Consider the following 21691-nt stretch of genomic DNA (forward strand, 5'->3'; position numbering starts at 1 on the left):
GAAGAGGTTTTTGAAGGTTGAGAGAGGGAGTTATAACCATGTGCAGTATTTATGGAGAGCATTTCAAAATGACATTGAAATGGGTAAAGACTGTGTTGCCTAAAGTGGAGCCTTGGGACTCCAAATTTAGTTTGAAACAATATTTGTGTTAATTTGCACATATTGCAGATAATAACAAAGTTTAGTGTTCTAAATGAGAAATTATTCACCAACAGGACAGTAACAATAAGAACAGCATTTCCTCAACCTCCAGGTACTCGATTAAATCCAGACAAGTCTGTGTTGAGTGTAGTTGCAAACTGAACTGCATTGTCTTTGCTTTGTGACCCAAATTGCCATGACTTGAGGCATGATAGTGGACCATTGAACCCTGTCCAGACAAAAGTAAGCGTCCTTCTTTGTTAAATAAGAGTTCACTATGAAGGTCCTGCCCACACATAGACCCAGAAAGAACACAATTATTCAAGCTTGACATCTATTGCCAAAATATTATCCATTGAGTCAAAACATCAAGTGCACATAAACAGGCTAAAATTTCTCATTATTGTATTTATTGATCAGATTAAATGTGAGTTAACAATGAAACTGACTCAATTGATTTAAATAGAGTGATTGATTCTTATTGCAGAATCGTCAGGATTTGATACCAAATCTTTCACACAGCAAATTAGGGGAAGCAGGCACCGAAATCATCGCTGCTATCATTTGTAGTATTTTTCTATTTTAAAACTTATGCAAAACACACATGAAAGTAAGTTCCAAATAAGTCCTCATCAAGCAAAACAAATACAGCCTCAACCATGATTGGTTTAGTGACCAAAGAAGTTAACTGAATCATATGGTCTTTGTCCAAAAAAAAGTAAACCAAAAGTACCGGAAATATCAACTTGAACATTAATGTTGACCAAACAATCTGAAATATATTCATGTCTGCTGTAATATATATGTTTTAAACTTAAACTGTATATATTTTTGGACCATACAAAGCAATGGGCTTTAATTTCAAACTGTTGTTTTCTGGAAAGGTTTTACAATCACTGTTGCAGAGCACAATCTGTGTGGGCAATGCCAGTCTCTCCTGGAAAGACACATTTGTCTTCATCACAAAGTATAATAAATATCTGAAAAGTCTAGTTGACAATCAGGGATGTAGGTGATGCAGGCAAACAAAATCATCTCCATGGTTACCCTGAGAAGGTAGATGAACCACTGATTAACATGTTCAGTTATGCCAGTTTGGAGGGCATTACAAGTCAACCACAGAGTATGGGATGGTAGAGATCATGCTGCTTGTGGGTGGCAGATTCCTTTATCTGAAAGATATGAGTGAAGAAGTTGAGTCTCCTCAACAATTTTCACAATTCTTTTCCTGCTGCTCACCCACAAATCAGCAGATTTATTGAATTTATTTCTATTTTATCACTTGATGTTTTGGGATTTGCTAGTCTGGTACCCTTACCACTACATAGCCATAACCATTTAAAAGATGGCCAAACATATTGAGAATTATTTGAAATCAATGTCTACTACTAAAGCATAAGAAATTCACAAATTGAAATTATTATAATTGTTTTGTAAGGAGCATGATACAGAGGGAATAGAAGTCTTGTAGTGCAGTGGTATGCGTCACTAATTCAGAAACTCTGGGTTCGAGTCTCAACTCCAGGATACGATGGTCACGGAAGGTGTCTTCATAATATGGCCAAACAGGTTGAGGATTGACTTGCAAATCCTACCAAACATGCCAATTGGAAGGAGGAAGAGCCATGTGAACTGAATAAACTATTCATTGCTGTAGACAAGAATGTGAATGTTGCCATGGCAGTGTGAATTCTTTAGGGATCTGGATGACCGGTGTAGATCAGATGGATGATCTGGTTAGCATGGATTTGGGACCTACGTCCTTGCCCTAACCTGTGATGGTGATTGAGGTGCTGTGAGTTTTACCTGTTTTTGGGCAAAGAACTGAAGAAGATAGAAAGGATATTCTTCAATATATAATATCCCCTGCCTAAAACCAAATTATTTTCCAGTTTAATTCATACTCACTTGCTCCAAACACGTGCCCAACTATTTGATAAAAATAGGAGTCTTAACTTGAACGGTTATGGTTGTGAGTCAGCCAATATCTCACTCCATTCTTTACCTGAATGGACATTCTCTGTCTGTGCAGAGACTGTCAGCAGGTTGTTCAGTCTTGGAAGGCATCACGGGTAAGCTTGATCCTTTCCTCACCTGTCATTTACATACACACAAGGATAGCAATAAGAAGAAGGGAACCCCATCATTTATTACCTTTTTTACGCAGTTTATCACATTTATTATGCAGTGCTGAGGCCAATTGTAGCTTCTTAACTGCTTCCTAGCTAAGGCCAGAAAGCTTAGTAGGGACTGATTGAGCAGAAAGATGGACAATAATGGACAACACCCTCTGATTCACCCAGCTTGTCCTGTGCAATTGATATCTTGTGTCAATCCAATAACCCCAGCTGAAACTTTGTGATCTCCTGGGGGAGGCAAAAAACATCAAATAAGCCAGCGTACTCTGCAAAGTGAAGGGGAAATGTCCAAACGTAAGTATAAATGCAGTGCATTTAGGGACACAATGGAGTATAACTACACACCAGCATTGTCCTGTTCCGAGATTCTGGGATGCAGATTTTGTTGTCCCCTCATTTTGACTTTCCAACCACATTATTTTTCTGAAGAAAATACTTCCAACAGGGCTTAGAAACTAATAATCTTCAGCAAATTGTCGTACCATGTAAGAACAGACAACGTAAAGTGAATAATTAAGCTATGCAGTGGTTAGTTTGGGAATTCTCTGGCCTCTACATTTAACATAATATACCTTTACGTCTGCCAGACTTTCCATGGCCATGCCTATTGCCTTCCATCTATTGGTTTAAAGGGTTCATTACTCGCCCCATGAACAGCAGTGATTGGGTGTGATGCTCAAGGATAAGGAATAGGAATGGGCGATTGGCCATAAATTTGGCCTGTGAAGAGAGAGGCATGAAACCAGAAAGAGAGACAGCAGCAACTTCACTTCCTTCCTCATCCACCTTCAGTGCAACATGTTGCTTCAGCTGTGGGACAGAAGGAAATAAAAGGATGTGAGTATTGGTAAAATCAGTAAATATTCGACATTCATTCACATAATTCACTGAGTAGCTCTGTTGGTGCACGCCACAATCTAGCGAGGAACTGAGTTATATCTATCAGGAGCTTGTTTCTAAATTAGTTCTTCTGAATTATCTAATCTCAGTTTGGATAGCAACAGGACTCAGAGCCTAAGGTGAAATAAAATTAACAAGATTCATCTTCGTCGTCATGGAATTATACATCACAGAAGGAGATTTCAGCCTAGTCAACATGTACTGGTTTTCTTGAAAGAATGACCAATTAGTCCTACTACCATAACAAAAACCGAAATAACTGCAGATTCTGGAACTCAGGAACAAAAGCAGAAATTGCTGGAAAAGCTCAGCAGGTCTCGCAGCATCCATGGAGAGAAATCAGATTTAATATTTTCAGAGTTAACATTTCAATTCTGAGGAAGGGTCACTGGGTCCAAAAGGTTAACTCTGATTGCTTTCCATAGATGCTGCAAGACCTGCTGAGCTTTTCCAGCAATTTCTGTTTCAGTCCTACTACCTTGCTCTTTCCAGATCTGGTCATGAAGACTCGCCATCTTTTTTAATAGAGATTTAGTTCCTTTGTGCAAATTGCTGTTGAATCTGCTCCCACCAGCACCATTTCAACAATGTGTCCTGAATGTGTGTAAAACACAAAATCTCCTTATTACTCCCACCGTTTTGGTGATTATGTGAAATCCGTGCCCTCTGGTTACTGATCCTCCTGCCAGTATCTTGTTAGTTGGTGAGCTGCCAGCATTTGAGAAGCAGATAAGGATAGAATCAGACTTGGTTGTAAGTCACCAATAACAACCCCCACCTTCTTTCAGCTATGTAAAGTCCCAACACATCATCTAAGTCCATAAATGAAGGCTGATTTCTTGGGCACGGTAGTGTGTAGTAGTCTGATCTCAGCACAGATCAGAACTTTGTCTTGCAGGCAAAGTTGGGGTGCACATCAACGTGGTGCATCTTATTGGACCATGGAAATAGGAGCATGACTGGGCCAATTGGTCGCTTGAACTTGCTGCACCATTAACTAGATCACAGTTGGTTTTCTACTATTACGCATCCTGGGACAACATGAGTTGTGGCTATCTGTAGTTTTTCTAGCTCTATTTATTTATTCAGAGTGTGGGAATCCCTGGCAAGGCCAACATTTATTGCCTATCCTGAGTACCCTTGAAAAGAAGGCAATGAACCTTCTTAAACAAGTGCAATTTGTCATGTCTATTTTAATCCAACTAATTAGCTTGCAGAGGGCAATTAGGAATGAGCATTTTATTTTGGTCTGGAGTCATATATAAGCAAGATCAACACCAAAGGGCACCAGATGGATTTTTAACATTAACGATTAGTTTTACAGTCACCATTTTTGATACTAACTTTTTATTTCTGATTTGATAAATTTCTCTTGTTGTCCTGATAGGGTCTTAACAACTTAGTTACGGTAACCTATATCGGAGTTGGCCAATCACTATCCTACTTCATCTTCTTCAGCTATGAGGAGAGATTGAAGAAGTTGAGAGCATTCTCCTTGGAGAGAAGAAGGCTGAGATACGATCTGATAGAGGTTTTCAAAATAATGAGTGGGCTTAACAGAATAGATAGGGGGAAGAAATTATTTCTGCTTGTAAAAGAAACAAGAACAAAAGGATATAGATTTAAATTGACGTGCAAACGAAAATGTGAGGAAATAAAACGTTTTCACACAGTTAGGGTCTGGAATGCATTTCCTCTGGAATTGTGATGGAGGCAGGTTCAGTTGAGACATTCAGATGGGTAATGGTATGTAGGGATATGGTGAAAAGGGATTGGCTGTCGGTAAAAAAGCTGGACGACATAATTGAGCCATCAGATGGGTCAATAATAATTCGTCACAATTCTGTGATTCTGTGGGACTTGGTAGAATTAATGTGGAATGTTTGTCTTCTTGGAGTGTGTAGTGAAAACACAACTGAATTACTCACCGAGTTAACATACAAATTTCTGTGTTCACAAATACCAGACAGATCTGCTTTGTTGTGGAAGAGATCAGTCACGCCCAGACCTTCAAACATTTCAATTAAATCATAGTTGCCATGTAGAGTGAACTTTGGAATATAGACCTCCCTTGTCCTGTGAAAGAACAGACATAAATCACTAAGACATCCAACACTCAACTAGAATCTATGTGTTCAATTAAAATATTTAAAGGGAAAGGTATGCCATAAAATTTTAATTTGTATCTGGACCTTTGATCAGCATCACATTATCTCATACGTTTTCAGTTTCTCCGTTGTTCTCTGTTCATCATTGTCAATCGTTCCTTCCATCTTCCTCAGTGCAAACACACTGACTCCTTACCAAAAGAGAAAATGCTGGAAAATCGTGGGCGGCACGGTGGCACAGTGGTTAGCACTGCTGCCTCACAGCGCCTGAGACCCGGGTTCAATTCCCGCCTCAGGCGACTGACTGTGTGGAGTTTGCACGTTCTCCCCGTGTCTGCGTGGGTTTCCTCCGGGTGCTCCGGTTTCCTCCCACAGTCCAAAAGATGTGCAGGGTCAGGTGAATTGGCCATGCTAAATTGCCCGTAGTGTTAGGTAAGGTAAATGTAGGGGTATGGGTGGGTTTCGCTTCGGTGGGTCGGTGTGGACTTGTTGGGCCGAAGGGCCTGTTTCTACACTGTAATGTAATCTAATCTAAAAATCTAATCTCAGCAGGTCTGACAAAGGGTCAGTTAGACTCAAAACGTCAGCTCTTTTCTCTCCTGACAGATGCTGCCAGACCTGCTGAGATTTGGTTTCAGATTCCAGCATCCGCAGTAATTTGCTTTTATGCACTGACTCCTTACTCAGAATAAAATTGTAACAGCATCAGGCCCTTTCTGAACCATTGTTGAGAGCAGCATTGATGGCAGATGGCAATGAAAGAGGGAATCTCATATATAAACCATGTGCAAACTGGTTCCTATCAGACATGTACACCTTCAAAGGAGGGTTACTGAGGAGCAATTAAAAGCTGGAACCCGGACTGTTATTTCTCTGATTTCACAATCCAGGGACCAAGATCAATTGTGGCAGTTACACTGCCTGACATCAGCGCAAAGTAAAAATCGAAACATCCTGAACAAGTTCTTTTCCAGGGCTTCAAACCTGTGAAATTCTTTATGTCCCTTCAGAATGACTTCCGGTATAATCTATGAAGTATTAATTCGCTCTAGTATGACATCCCCCTAACTTCCTGATTTACTTCACCTCCTTTTCAAACTTACACGTATCCAGTATTATGGAGCCTACAGCATTAGCAAGGTTTTCTATATTTTTACAGATCAATATATCTGTGACAGAGGTATTGATAGAGATCGAAAAGAAGGTTTATTAAATGGTGTCTCAGCCAAGAATGAGTGGTTTGACTAGATTCCCTACAGTGTGGAAACAGGCCCTTCGGCCCAACAAATCCACACCGACCCTCTAAAGAGCAACCCATCCCTCGACATTTACCCCTTCACCTGACACTACGTGCAATTTAGCATGGCCAATTCACCTAACCTGCACATTTTTGGACTGTGGGAGGAAACCGGAGCACCCGGAGGAAACCCACACAGACATGGGGAGAATATGCAAACTCCACACAGATAGTTGCCCAAGGCGGGAATTGAAACCAGGTCTCTGGCGCTGTGAGGCAGCAGTGCTAACCACTGTGCCATCGTGCCACCCACTGGTGTCTCAGCCAAGAATGAGTGGTTATACAGGAACATCTAACAAAAAGCCATGGGTCAGATATATATTGTGTTAATCTTTCACAATGTCTATATGTTGATATGAGATAAAACCATAAGAAATAGGAACAGGATTAATCCATTCGGCCCTCCAGCTTGCTTTGCAATTCAATAGAATCATGACTGATCTGATATTCCTCACCCACTTTACTGCCCTTTCCATATATCTCTCTCAGTCTTAAATATGCATGACTTTGGTCTCTGTAGTAAGGAGTTCTAAAGACCCACAACCCTCTGAGAAAAGAAATTCCCCCTGTTCTCAGCCTTAAATTTGTACATGGGTGAAGATAGATTGTACATTGTCCACTTTTATGTGCTGATTTGTTTCACATTTTCAACGTCTACCACTGACTAACACCAGTATGTTACAGGAAGCCAAACATATAAGTGCCTCCCTGTCAGCCTGTCCATTGGCAAGCCACTTTGGAGATATGGTGGTTCAGTGGTAATGTCACTGGACTAGTAATCTAGAGAGCAAGGTTAATTGTCTGGGAGCATGGGTTCAGATCCCACCACGGTAACTGTTGGCATTTCAATTCAATTATAGAGTCATTGAGGTGTACAGCACGGAAACAGACCCTTCAGTCCAACTTGTCCATGTTGACCAGATATCCCAACCCAATCTAGTCCCAACTGCCAGTACCCGGCCCATATCCTTCCAATTCATATACCCAGCCATATGCCTTTTAAATGCTGCAATCGTACTCGCCTCCACCACTTCCTCTGGCAGCTTGTTCCATACACGTACCACCCTCTGCATGAAAAAGATGCCCCTTAGGTCTCTTTTATATCTTTGTCCTCTCACCCTAAACCTATGCCCTCTAGTTCTGGACTCCCCCACTCCAGGAAAAGACTTATTTATCCTATCCATGCCCCTCATGATTTTATAAACCTCTATAAGGTCACCCCTCAGCCTCTGACACTCTAGGGAAAACAGCCTTAGCCTATTCAACCTTTCCCTATAACTCAAATCCTCCAACCCTGCCAACATCCTTGTAAATCTTTTTTGAACCCTTTCAAGTTTCACAACATCTTTCCGATACGAATTTGTTTAAAAATGTCTGAAATAAATCTAGTGTCTGTGATGGTAACCATAAAACTACCATCAATTGTTAATGGAAACTTATCTGGTCACTAATGTTCTTCAGGAAAGGAAATCTGCCATCTCTTACTCAATCTGAATGGACATGACTCCAGACCCACAGCGATGTGGTTGACTCTTAACTGTCCTCTGAAATCGCCTAGAGAGCCAATCATGGGGAGAAAATGGCTTACTGGCATTATCAATACACTATTAATGCAGAAACTCAGCTAGTGTTCTGGGGATTGAATCCTGCCACAGCAGATGATGGAAGTTGAGTCCAATTTTAAAAGAAAAGTCTAGAATTCAAGAATCTACTGATGACCAAGAAACCATTGTTGATTATCAGGTAAAACCCAACTGGTTTACTAATGCGCTTTAGGGAAGGAAACTACCATCTTTACCCTGGTCGAACCTACATGTGACCCCAGGCCCACAGCGATGTGATTGACTCTTAACTGCCCCCTGCATAATTAGGGATGGGCAATAAGTGCTAGCCTAGCCAGTGATGCACACATTCCATAAACGAATTATTTAAAAAGCAGTTCATGAACATTCAAACATTGGTCTCACCCATGCCTCCTCATAGTGACATATAAAAATGCATCTCCTGTACCATCGCCTCTTCCCCTTAGGCCAAAGCTTCAGGGAAAGCTAGAGGAGGTTTGTCCACCAGGCATTCAGTGCAGGCTCATGGACATGTGGACACAGCCTAGTGCTGAGCGAAATGTCTTCTGGATGTGGGTTCATTTAGTGGATACCTTGGGAAAATAGAAAGTTGAAGAAACAAACTCCACAAAAATAGCTAAAGTGGAGTTTTAAAGTTGAAGGAATGTATGAAAATGTCACATTTTCAGCAATTCTTGCAATCAAGCTGGTGCCAAACTTAATGCTTCACCTTTGAACTCAACTGAGGAGGTCAAGATGGACATTTTGGGCAACACAGGGTCTTCATCATTTTTGCCCAGGCTTGTGTCCCAGGGAGGACATTCTAGTTTCATCACAGAGCATGAACACAACACAGGAGACAAGCTTAGCGCACAGTTAACCATCACAATGTAAACCATCTCTTACAAAAAAAGATGTCACTATTAATATCGTATGTTTGAAGACAGAGGTATTAGTAGCAGGTACAATACCTCATTATTTGCTTTGCAATAATGTAATTATTTAAAGCAGCTTTTTAAAAATGTGAGTTATTAATGTTTGTGTGGAACTGGTAAGGCTGAAATTTATTGCCCCTTTCTTGGTGCCCTGGGAATGTGATGGTGGCCTTTCTCCCTGAATTGCTGCAGTCCATTTGGCATTGGTTGTTGGAGATTTTCAGCTTGTTGACCAGGCAATGCTAAGGTGGCTGTCTCTTCCTTCCATCACTATCAATGTGACTTTTACATCGTAGCCACTCTCATCTTCCTTGGTTTGTACATCTCTGGAGCAGTCTTGGTGAGTTATGTAGTGCACTCTGTTGATGTCACAGCCCCAGTACTCCAGTGAATACAGCAACATGTGGCACCTGTCAAGTGAAGTGTTCTGTAAGTTTTCAGACTTTAAAAAAAAACTTGAATATGTCAGCCAAACCAGAACTATTGCCTAATGTCTCAACCTTTTGATGTCAGATGTATGTCTGAATCCATGAGTTCTGTTCGCCAATGTGCATTGCAAGTCAAACATATGAAGTAAGTATAAACTTGATATACTGCAGGGTAAATTAAAAGCCATGATGTTCAAAAATACTATTTTCAGACTTCTAATGCTTCTTTTCTTTTGTATTTCCATTTTCAGTATCAAATTTTAATGAGCTGGTGCCTGCATTTCACTTTCTTGACAGAGACTAGTGCGGGAGTAATCCAGTCTTTGATCTTATGTGAGTCGATTTCGTGAACCAGGCAGCAGAACTCAGCTATAAATAAAGTCAAAAGAAAAGCTTGCATTTTTAAAAAACGTCTCAAAGTATTTCACGTCATGAGTTACTTTGACGACTTGTCACCAATATATAGGCAAACTCATCACTGGACAAATCTGTCAGCCTCTGGTGACTCCTTATTGAGAAGAAATTGTGCCATATTTAACAATTGCATATGCTGTTAGTTGGTTACAGAGATAAAATATCAAGCATTTAAGATAGCTGCCCCAGTATTAGAATATGAAAATTCATGTTCACTGTCTTATTTGTACACTATGAGCACACTGTATGTTCAGTCTGCAGTCACCAAGAAACCAATTTGTCTATGATTGTGAATGGCAATCAAAGGTTCAAGAATGTGGAGGGCTACTTTTTTGTTGGGGACCAAGAGAATCATTCAAATGTTTTTATTTGTTCATGGACAGTGAGTGTCACTAGCTAGGCCAACAGTTACTGACCATCCCTTATTGTCAGAAAGCAATTAAAAGTCTAGAATCTAGAGTCACACATCAGCCAGACCAGGTAAGGACAGCAATTTCCTTCCTTGAAGGACATTAGTGAACTAAAAGGGAATTTTATAACAATCAACATTTATACAGTCACCATCATGCTATCTTTCAATTTTAGATTTTTATAATTGAATTCAAGTTTCAATATCTGCCATGGTAGGACTTGAACCCATGTCCCTCGCACATAAGCCTGGGTTGCTGGGTTATCACAACGTCACCACTTGCACTCTGTTTTTGCCCAATAGGCTCTGCCCTTGTTAGTGGGTGCAGAGCAGGTTCATTTGGATGATTTCAGGGTTTTGAGACTTCCATTACGTTGTGAGACTAGAGAACTCTCAATTGATCTCCTTAGCAGAGAAGGTTGAGGGGAGATTCTGGCAATGTGTTCAAAATCATGAAGATTTTTAAAATCTAATTGTTAAGGATAAACTGCTTACTGTGGCAGAAGAGCCAGTAATGCTGAGGAAAAGTTGAAAAAATAATTTTCAGAAGGACCAGAGGCAAGCAAGGAGAGCTTTTCAGAAGTAGTAACTTGTGAGAGTACGCTGCCTGAAAGGGGCTTGGAGGCTGATTCCATAATTAATTTCTGAGGGAATTGGAAATACTCGAAGAGGGAACATTTGCAAGGCCATGGGTAAAGGGTAGGGGATGGAACGGTGGTCTCACAGGAATGGAGGATAAAATTCCTTCTGTAGAGACATGGGTTCAAATCCCATTCATGACAGCTGGTAGAATTGAATATCAATGAACCGGAAGCTAATCTCAATAATGGGGACAACGAGGCCACCACCGACTGTTGGAAAAATCCATCTGGTTCCTTTAAGGAAGCAAACATGTTATTCTTATTCAGTGTGGCCTACATGTGATTCTAGCCACAGAGCTTTCTAGTAGACCCTGAGCTACTCTTGACAGCAATAAGGGTTGGTAACAAAGGCTCACTTTCCCAGGGGTCCTCACATACATTAGAAAATTAAAATAGGAACTAACTGGATTAGTTTCTATGATACATCGTTGCCACCATTTCCTTTCCCTTGTTGTGTCCTTTCTTTGATTCTATCACATAATTTAGAGCATTAGAAATTCACTGTACAATCGTCAGAGATTTGTTATAATGGAGCAGTCGCAGCTGTTTTTAATTCATTGTGATCTACATAACCCTTGCCACAGCTAGCAGCTCGGACACTACAGCTAATAGGGTCAGTCTTTAATCTCTTTTTAATGATAGCCATGTGAAATCAGAGGCCCCTTGTGCAAAATGTTGGTATTAAGCTTTTTTCATAAGGCACTTAAGACAGACCAGAATATTAAGAGCGCAAGTAGTGTCTTCAGGCCACCACTTTATTGAAATAATTCTTTGTCTTGTACTTTGGGAAACAAGACACTAAAGTGGAGGTGTAACATTGGCAGACCATTTAGATTAACCAGTTTCCTGCTGCGATGTACATATGCTAATGGCTTTAGCAATTCCCTCATGTTCCTGATAAGTTAATGCACATAAGCTTTCAGGCTTATTATCTGTGCTCCACTAGCCGATCAGTTAAGGACATTGACACCATTTTATCTTGGGGAGAGAGGATGCTGGAGGGTCAACAGTAAGGGCAGAGGGGTGGATTTTAGAAGCCACTTCCTTGCCTGCCATTTGTACCTCTGATTGCCCCAATATTGAGGCAAATAAAGACCCCTTTCCTCAGCCTGGCAGATAGTTGTCCCCTGGCTTCCCATTTCAGCACCCCAGCCATCTTTCTCATCTGCAAAGCGGGCAGCTAATTGGAGAATGGGCAAGTTGAGGTCCTTAAATAGCTGTTAATTGAGCACTGGCCAGCCTTAACTGGTGCAGGTTTGAGTAAATTGGCTCCAGTGGTTAGCGCTGCTGCTTTACACCACCAGCATCCCAGGTTTGATTCCAGCCTCGGGCAACTGTCTGTGTGGCGTTTGCATATTCTCCCCGTGTCTGCGTGGGTTTCCTCCGGGTGCTCCAGTTTCCTCCCACAGTCCAAAGATGTGCAGGTAAGGTGAATTGGCCATGCTAAATTGCCCATAGAGTTAGGTGCATTAGTCAAGAGGGAAATGGGTCTGGGTGTGTTACTCTTCGGAGGGTCAGTGTGGACTTGTTGGGCCAAAGGGCCTGTTTCCACACTGTAGGGAATCTAATCTAATCTAAATCCTAAATGTAAGGAGCAAGTATTTCTCCAGACGCAGCTCACCCCATTATCTCTCCTTGCCACCACCAGGGGGGGCGGGGGGGGGGGGGGGGGGGGGGGGGCTCACCAATGGATTCTGACCAAGAGCTAAATAACATAAACACATTAAAGTTGTTTTCATCACAACAATCACTCAAACGATCATAAAAAAGAAGCCCTTCTTATTTGCTGCGTTGGAAATTTCCTTAATCTCTGTAGGGAGGGGAAGATAAAACGGAATGAGAGGTTTTTATAATGGAATGCTGACACACTCAGTCAAGTGAAGAACAAGAAGAGAAAGTTAAATAAAGTGTCCCAGCGATGAGAGATAAGTGAAGCATGTTTGCTTCATTTTGCAAAAAAAGCCAAGCTGTTTCGATTGAAGTAAGTGAATTTGCTCAGAACTTTGCGTTCATATGAAGTGCAATAAAGCAGTTTAATGACTCGTTTCACACCATCTCTTACCAAGTGATTCACCTTTATGAAAGATTGGAAAAATTCACACACAATACATGTGTATCCAGTCCAGATCACAAGGGGACGCTAATATTATATCTCTGTCTTACATTATTGATCACACAAGTACATAGAGCACAGGGTGAGTGAACTTTTACAAACATTAGCTGTCTGTGTCAGTTTTCATGATTTGGCAGTGACTATTGATTCAAAGAAGGTACCTAGCTAGACGCAAATCTGTAACTTAACATGGTCTCCCTGCCACAGGGAAAGGGTGGAGAAAAGATTTACAAAGATATTGCCAGGATTGGAGGGATTGAGCTATAGGGAGAGGCTGAATATGCTGGGGCTGTTTTTCCTGAATCTTTGGAGGCTGAAACCTAAACCTTAGAGAAGTTTATAAAATCATTAGGGCATGAATAGGAGAAATAAACAAGGTCTTTTTCCCATGTGACGGGCATAGGTTTAGGGTGAGAGGGGAAATATATAAAAGGGACCTCAGGTGCAACTTTTTTCACAAAGAGGATGGTGCATGTATGGAATGAGCTGTCAGAGGAGGTGGTGGAGGCTGGTACAATTACAACATTTAAAAGACATCTGGCTGGATATCTGAATAGGAAGAGGGGCTAGAGAGATATGAGCCAAGTGCTGGCAAATGGGACTAGATTAGCTTAGGATATCTTGTTGGCATGGGTGAGTTGGACTGAAGGGTCAGTTTCTGTGCTGGACAGCTCTATGATTGTATATAAGGCATGCAAAAGCAAAATACTGCTGGAGACTGGAAATAAAATTAGAAAGTGTCCAATTGGTCTCTGTTGTTCTGCTGAATTCCTCTAGCAGTTTCTGTACTGAAGTGAAGAATTCAGCGTGCATTCCACGGTGTTGCACCTGGTTAATATGTGAATCATTGCAATGAATGATCATTTTCCAGATAATTGTTGAAAATAGTGGAATCCTGGGCTGCGTATGAGGTTCGGGTTTGGATTCATAGCTACGGGACCAGTAATGCTGAAACTCCATCTGAGTTGTGTGATCAAGGCAAAGTGGACAACTTTCCACCAGAAAATATACAAAGTCCGATGCTCCATTTCCCTAGCGCCACCCCCCTTCCCCCCCCCCCCCCCCCCCCCCCCCCCCCCCCCCGCCCTCCAGCACCTGCTTTGTGCCTGGACTGGCTTGGACTGCAGGAACCCCAGGGGAATAATTAGTCTCTCTGCTGAATGCACTTAAAAAGGAGAATTTACTTTTTGATCATCTGCGCATCTAATGAAAATGGAAACCCATTAACGTGATGAAGCATCTGCAAACAAAGCTGCTGAGGCATCAGCACATGTAAAATGACTGCTTGTCTGATTTTGGTGCACATTTTCTCACAATTAAGACACACATCACTGACCTTAATCCAAAGAGTTTGGATAACAAAAATCCCAAGTGTTTCTAAAGATGCTGTTTGAATATTTCAAGATAAAGAGAAAGTAGTTGAGGCAGGTACAATCACAACATTTAAAAGACATTTGGACAGGTACATGAATAGAAAAGAATTTAGAAGGATATGGGCCAAATACATACAATGGGACTAGTTTAGTTTGGGAAACATGGTTGGCATGGATGAGTTGGACCAAAGGGTCTGTTTCTGTGCTGTATGACTCTACAATTCTATAGAATTGGGATGTGATGGTGCCAGTATTGAACTGGCGTGGACAAGGTCACAAGTCACACAACACCAGGTTATAGTCCAAAGGGTTTATTTGAAATCACAAGCTTTCAGAGCCCTGTTCCTTTGTGTGAAGAAGGGGCAGCTTGTGATTTCAAATAAACTGTTGGACTATAAAGTCAGGAAAGGGTGAGCTTCCTGATGGCAAACTGAGGTCACTCCATCAACTTATGAATTGTTCTGAATGGTATCTCGACAGCAATGGGAAGCATTCCAACTCTCAGTGCCCTCTCTGTCATTCCAAGTGAGCCAGGTTGGCTGGTCAATTATCAACTGTGATCCGGGCATTATGGGCCTACCTGCTGTCGGTAACAGATTACAAGATCGTCACAATAAAGACAACTTGGTACGACACATCCATCAGCTATATTTTATGTTGCAAACTTCAGCAAACCAATGAAATCCTTCTTCTAGAAGAAGGACGGAACGTCATGAAATGTTGGAAAGAATAAACTTTATGATTCCCACTTATCTTCATCGCATGATCAGACACTAACTTTGCATGGGCAGAAGGTCCAAGGTTTAATTACACTACAACTAATTCACTGCCTCACACCACAGGTAAAGAATAGCTACGTGAGAGGGGTATCAGAGAGCTCACAGGATTAAGTGCCAGACTGATTCGGTATTGGTTTGGTAATTGTACCCCAACCACTGAGTCTGAAAGGTCAAGTCCTGGTACAGGACCAGACCACATAATCTAGACTACGTCTCAGTGCAGTACTGAGGAAGTGTTGTAAACTGTAAGGTACCAGCTGTCAAATGAGACATTAAAGCAAGGTCTGGTCTCTGAGGAGTTCTTCAGAGGTCAACATTTGTCCCTCAAATCATCCTATCATTTAACTTGCTTTTGGTGAAACCCCATGTTTTCCTATTTAACAACAATAGTTTATTGGCTGTTGCTGTGTTTGCCCTCCAGGCACGTCTGCAATATACCTCTAAAAGGCATACTCATGATATTATCACTGTCTCATGATGTGGCCTGGTGGTATTAAAGTCTCAGGCTCCACCTTACTGGGGGTCACTTCGAACATGACATGCTGAGGGAAGTGAGATACCCAACTTGTTTTGCATTAGCCCAGCAACTGAAATGACACTGATGTTACCTATCTACAAATTGTAATATATGGAAATACCAGGAACTGCATTAAATGTCTGCGGAATCTTTCAGTACCATGTCAGTCAGGCCTAATTCTTATATCACGGGAGCTAACGCTAAGTATCACCTCATCAGGTATGAATACTCTGTGGTTTAAAGTCAAGCACTGCATCTATGGCAGACAGTGGAGCCTGATCAGATCAGTTGTGAAGCATTTTGGGACATCCCCAGATGGAGAGAGGCACTACATAAATGTAGTTCATTCTTCGAACTTCACATCAGTTGTTGTCTTGGAGATGGGGGAGACTGTGGAAGGAAACACATAATGGCCTAGCCAGCCAATCACAATTTAATAGCCAAAGTGTTTTTTTTTAAACAGTTCAGGGAAATGAAGTAAAGAATAAAATAGCCTGTAAACATAAGATGAATTATCTCTCTATCACTCTCCTTTTTTTATAAAAAATGTGTAATAAGATACTGGCTCCTAGCAGCTTGATGTTATCCTATTAGGTTGAGTCCTATATGTACCATTTTAATGTAGGTTGTAAATGTTAATTGGGTTTTAAATTTCAATTGACTACACTAAATTTTAAATGCTAAAATTATAAATTTTTTATTGATTCACCCGCAGGGACCAGCTGCAAACTACCTTGCAAATGAACAGTCAGCTTATGAGGAATTCTTTAACTCTGTGTCACTTTTCTCACATCCTCTCCTGGAAATGATGCCTCGTAGGGATTCATCACGACACAAAGGAAACAAGCCTTTTGGCCCAGTCGGTCCATCCAGCCCGCCTAGCTGCAAACGGATCCAATCACCCTGTTCCCGTGTCCCTTCAATCCCTTTTCCTTTCAGTGACAGATCCAAATTCATGATGTGAGCAAGCTTTGTGTCTGCCTTAGTCACTAACTTTGGAAGTAAATTCTGCGCCTCTTTACTCACCATCTAAAACCATCCAAAAAAGATTGAGCTTCAGATCCGCGTCTTGCTTTCTTGTGTAATTGACAGAGTCCAGAACTAGAGGGGCATAGGTTAAGGCTGAGAGGGGAAAGATATAAAAGAGACCTTCGAAGCAACTTTTTCTCGGAGAGGGTGGTACGTGTATGGAATGAGCTGCCAGAGGAAGTGGTGGAGGCTGGTACAATTGCAACATTTAAAAGACATCTGGATGGATATATGAATAGGAAGGGTTTAGAGGGATATGGATTGGGTGCTGACAGGTGGGACTAGATTGGGTTGGGATATCTGGTCGGCATGGATGGGTTGGACCGAAGGGCCTATTTCCATGCTGTATATCTCTATGACTCTGTGACTCTATGACAGACTATCAAAAGACAAGATTGTCCAAGTAAAAATCACCCCTGGATTTAGCTCAGATCCACACATACGAACTCTTTGTGTAGTCCTTGGATATTGAAAAGGAGAGGATTCCCCTCCCACCTCTTTAACCAAGGACATTTGGTTGAACTAAGCAATTACAGTGAAATCAAGGAGCAAAAGAACAGGATCAGTCTATTCACTCCCTCAGGTTTGCTCTGCCATTCAATTACATTGTCTCTGAATCTGCACATCAGCTATCCACTGTGGTTCTGAAGTCCTTCATAAATAGATCCCTTGCCAAAATCAATTCATTGGCAGCATGGTGGCTCAGTGATTAGCCTGCTGCCTCACAATGCCAGGGTTTGATTCCAACATTGGGTGACTGTCCATTTGTACATTTTCCCCGTGTCTGTGTGGGTTTCCTCCAGCTGCTCGCAGTTCCTCCCACAGTCCAAAGATGTGCAGGTTAGGTGGGTTAGTCATGGGAATTGTGGGTAAAAGCAAATTTTGACAGCTTTGACAAAGGGTCAGTTAGACTCAAAACGTCAGCTCTTTTCTCTCCTTACAGATGCTGCTAGACCTGCTGAGATTTTCCAGCATTTTTTCTTTTGATGGGAATTGTGGCATTGTGGGTCTGTGTGGAATATTCTTCAGTGGGTCAGTACAGATGGGCTGAATGGCCTCTTTCTGCACTGTAGGGATTGTATGATGCTAATTTTTAAATTTAGATTAGATTACATACTCACAGTATGGAAACAGGCCCTTCGGCCCAACAAGTTCACACTGACCCGACGAAGCGCAACCCACCCAGACCCATTCCCCTACATTTACCCCTTCACCTAACACTACGGGCAATTTAGCGGGGCCAATTCACCTAACCTGCACATTTTTGGATTGTGGGAGGAAATCGGAGCACCCGGAGGAAATCCACATAGACACGGGGAGAATGTGCAAACTCCACACAGACAGTCGCCTGAGGCGGGAATTGAACCCAGATTATTAAGACTGGCGTCAGCAGTGTTTTGCAGGACAATAGTTCAGGATTTTGCATTACACACTTTGTGCTTCCTGACATCACCCCGAGTGAGGATTTTAAGATCCTGCTCGATCTAACTTTAACATTCTCTGTCTTTGACCTGGACTCTCCCACCCTCCCGTCTCTCATCTTTCAGTAATCGTTATGCCAACTGCCTGCATCTCAACTAAACCCAATGCTTGGTTTGGTTCAGGGTGCACCACAGAGATGGTTACAAACTGAAAACTGAAGAGGAATTGACAAAGGGTCAGTTGGACTCGAAACGTCAGCTCTTTTCTCTCCTTACAGATGCTGTCAGACCTGCTGAGATTTTCCAGCATTTTTTCTTTTGGTTTCAGATTCCAGCATCCGCAGTAATTTGCTTTTAACTGAAGAGGAATATTCACATTGGCAGAACGGACAAGAAGTGTGGGGGAAGGGAAAAAGATGCATAACAAACGAAGTGCATTTTCAGAGAAGTGACTACAATTCACTACAAAATGTTCTTGATTAAGGTCATAAAACTCCTTAACTCCTGGCTTGTCATCAGGTCACCTTTATAATATCCCGAACAAGTACTTCAGCTTGACTATCAAAGCCCTTTTAATAACCTACTTACCCCATCCCTCTATTGCCTTTGCCCTTCTGTCTCTTGGTAAGGCAAGCTCATTATTAACAGCAAACGCACGGCACCAACCTTCCAGTATCATTGAGAGATTGTAAGGATAATGAGTGTGAGGATTGGACAGCAAAATAGTTCAAACTGCCTTTTAAAGGTTAGGAATGAGCTGTTATCAGGCTGGATTTTACTGGTATTGTGACTGGAGGGAGTTGGCAATGATAGGGCTTAGCATTTCAAATCTAATGCTAGTGTTAAGTGAAAATCACCACTGGGATTTGTGCTCAAAGTGAGCTAGGGCACATGAAATGCACGACACATGTCAAAAGCTGGAAGGTGCTTATGTGCATGAATTTGGTCAGTTCCTAGGTGGTTAAAATTAATCAGGATTGGGCATTTCACTCAGAGTCCATGGGGATGACTGGTGTCAAAAACAGAGATGAGGTGGGAAGAGAGTCTTGCAAGCAGAATACTGCAGATGTTGGAAATCTGAAACAAACCGGGAGAATGCTGGAGAAACTCAGCAGGTCTGGCATCACCTGTGGAGAGGCCAAAACGGAGTTAATATTTCAGAATGACTCCTCCTCAGAATTGACTCTGTTCTTAGAGGAATCATACCGGATTCAAACGATTAACTCCATGCCTTTCACAAAGCCAGAACATCCTAAAGTACTTTCCAGCCACGGGAGTACTTTGGGAAGTGTAGTCAGTGTTGTAATAAAGAGAGCACCGTAACCTGTTTGCACATAGTTGGTTACCACAAGGGGAGAAATGGTAATGGCAATATCAGTCTTGGCTGAGTAATGAGTATTGACCCCACATCTCTGGAGTTAACACGTCTGCATTTCTTAAAAATAGTTCCCTTTAGATGTTTTTCCCCCTTAATCCACCTGTTGAGGGATACAGCTTTGGAGTAGGCGGTAAGTTTGAACCCAGGCCTCCTGGCTCAGAGATAGGGATGCTACCACCGTATCACAAGAAGCCTCAAATGGTGTCTTTTAGTTCAGGTCAACCTGAGAGAGTAAAGGGGACTTCACTTGAACTGGAGGAAGGATTCAAAACATGAACTATTTTACCTTCCCCAGCATTCACAGCGCTCTGTTTATGAATTCCAAAATTTACACCATCCTCTTGGGGTTGGGGGGGGGGAACCAAATCATTTCCAAAGTTACCAGAGCAATACAAATGTGCAGAAACACACACGCGTAAGTATTAGATCTTCTCAGTGTTTAAGTGGATCATTTTGGGGAAGAGGCAATTGATGGGATTATTTTGCCAGGGACCTGGGTTCTATTTCACCCTCAGGCCGACTTTCTATGTGGAGTTTTGCATGTTCTCCTTGAGTCTGCATGGGTTTCCTCCGGGTGCTTTGGATTCCCCCCATAGTCTAAAAGATGTGGATTGGCCATATTAAATTGTCCATAGTGTTCAGGGATGTGCAAACTAGGTGGGTTGGCCATGGAAAATGCAAGGTTATCAGGATAGAGTTGGCGAGGAGTGGGTGGAGGTGGGGGGTGCTGGGAAGCGGGTGTGGGTGGAATGCTTTCTGGATGGTCCATGTGGCCTCAATGGAGCACAGTACATATTCTGTGATTCAATGATTTTAGGAAGAATACACTTCAAATGCAATGGTTAATGCTGCCAATCTACCTGTTGGTCATCTCCTTGAGCCAGTTGTCAACCATTTCCCAGCTGAGTTCTCTCTCAATGTGCCTCAGGCCGAAGGTTTTATATGGAACTACAAGCAGCATGCTGGCGTTGGCACTGTATGGCAGGCTGATAACGTCACACTCATGGGTATGATCCGTGGTGGCCTGCATGGTCGCTCTGACGTACATCATTGGCACCTTCACCACTGTCGCCTTGCCAGTGTGGAACTGGAGCATGGCGGTTTTGCTTTTAATAAATTTATGCTCCCACGAGCCTGCAAATAGAAGGGATTTGCAAAGTAATAACAAAGTCTTGTACCAATGCACTGTGAGCTGAGATTGATGACAGTGACAAGGATGATAACACTCTGGAAAATGATTGCATTAGTTACTGCAATGATCCAAATAATAGTAGAGACGTCTCCCAGTGCATTCATTTTTTAACCAAACAACGGGAGGTCACAAGCATTTGTGATACAAAACCTACTCCAGAATATTTACATTTTCAGAATCTTTCCTGACTACTTAGAACAACCTCCGTGGTGATTTTGCTTAGAATTTTAAAGAAGGACTCTGGACAAAGAGCAGTGGCAAGACAAGGTGTTCTTGTGCTGAAGTGGCAGTGTCCCTACCTCAGAGGCAGCAGGCTCAAGTCCCACCTGCTCTGAAGGTGTGTCACAACATCTCTGACCATGCTGATTTAAAGAATCTGTGTTTGGTGCTTGCCAAGACTGGCAAATTGGCTGCAACAGAAGAATGGAACTAATTGGTGTCTTTACCACAGACTAGACATGCATATAATGAGCTGAAGGGTCTCATTCTGTGGTACATGCCAATGTTTCCTGCAAGGAGGAAGTGAGGCCTGCAGTTCCTACAATGTCTGCAGATCCAGTCTTTAGGCGAAAGTGAGGACTGCAGATGCTGGAGATTAGAGTCAAGATTAGAGTGGTGCTGGAAAAGCACAGCAGATCAGGCAGCATCCGAGGAGCAGGAAAATCAATGTTTCAGGAATGAGGCTGGAGAGATAAATGGGCAGGGGTGGGGCTGGGGAGAAGGTAGCTGGGAGTGCACTAGATGGATGGAGGATGGGGTAAAAGCGATAGATCAGAGAGGCGGGTGGAGTGGATATTTGGGAAGGAAGATTGACAGGTGGGACAGGTCATGAGGATGGTGCTGAGCTGGAAGTTTGGAACTGGGGTAAGGTGGGGGGAGGGGAAATGAGGAAATTGGTGAAGTCCATATGGATGCC

The 21691-nt window shown here is 42.2% G+C and overlaps 1 protein-coding gene across 1 annotated transcript in view; it reads right to left on the reverse strand.

Moving 5' to 3' along the window:
* Positions 1–534: 534 nt before the first annotated feature.
* LOC122563923 (heparin cofactor 2-like) overlaps positions 535–21691 on the reverse strand; it is a 44624-nt gene continuing 23467 nt past the window's right edge. The window contains exons 2-4 of the mRNA XM_043718172.2: positions 20444–20717; positions 5108–5255; positions 535–3089 (exon numbers count right to left, since the gene is read on the reverse strand). Coding sequence (XP_043574107.1) covers positions 2898–3089; positions 5108–5255; positions 20444–20717 — 614 coding nt within the window. The 3' untranslated portion in view covers positions 535–2897. The remainder of the gene's footprint in view (positions 3090–5107; positions 5256–20443; positions 20718–21691) is intronic.

The sequence above is a fragment of the Chiloscyllium plagiosum genome, unplaced genomic scaffold, assembly GCF_037043375.1.
Source record: "Chiloscyllium plagiosum isolate Xiang-an unplaced genomic scaffold, Cpla_swu_hap1 HiC_scaffold_31, whole genome shotgun sequence".
Lineage (NCBI taxonomy): Eukaryota > Metazoa > Chordata > Chondrichthyes > Orectolobiformes > Hemiscylliidae > Chiloscyllium > Chiloscyllium plagiosum.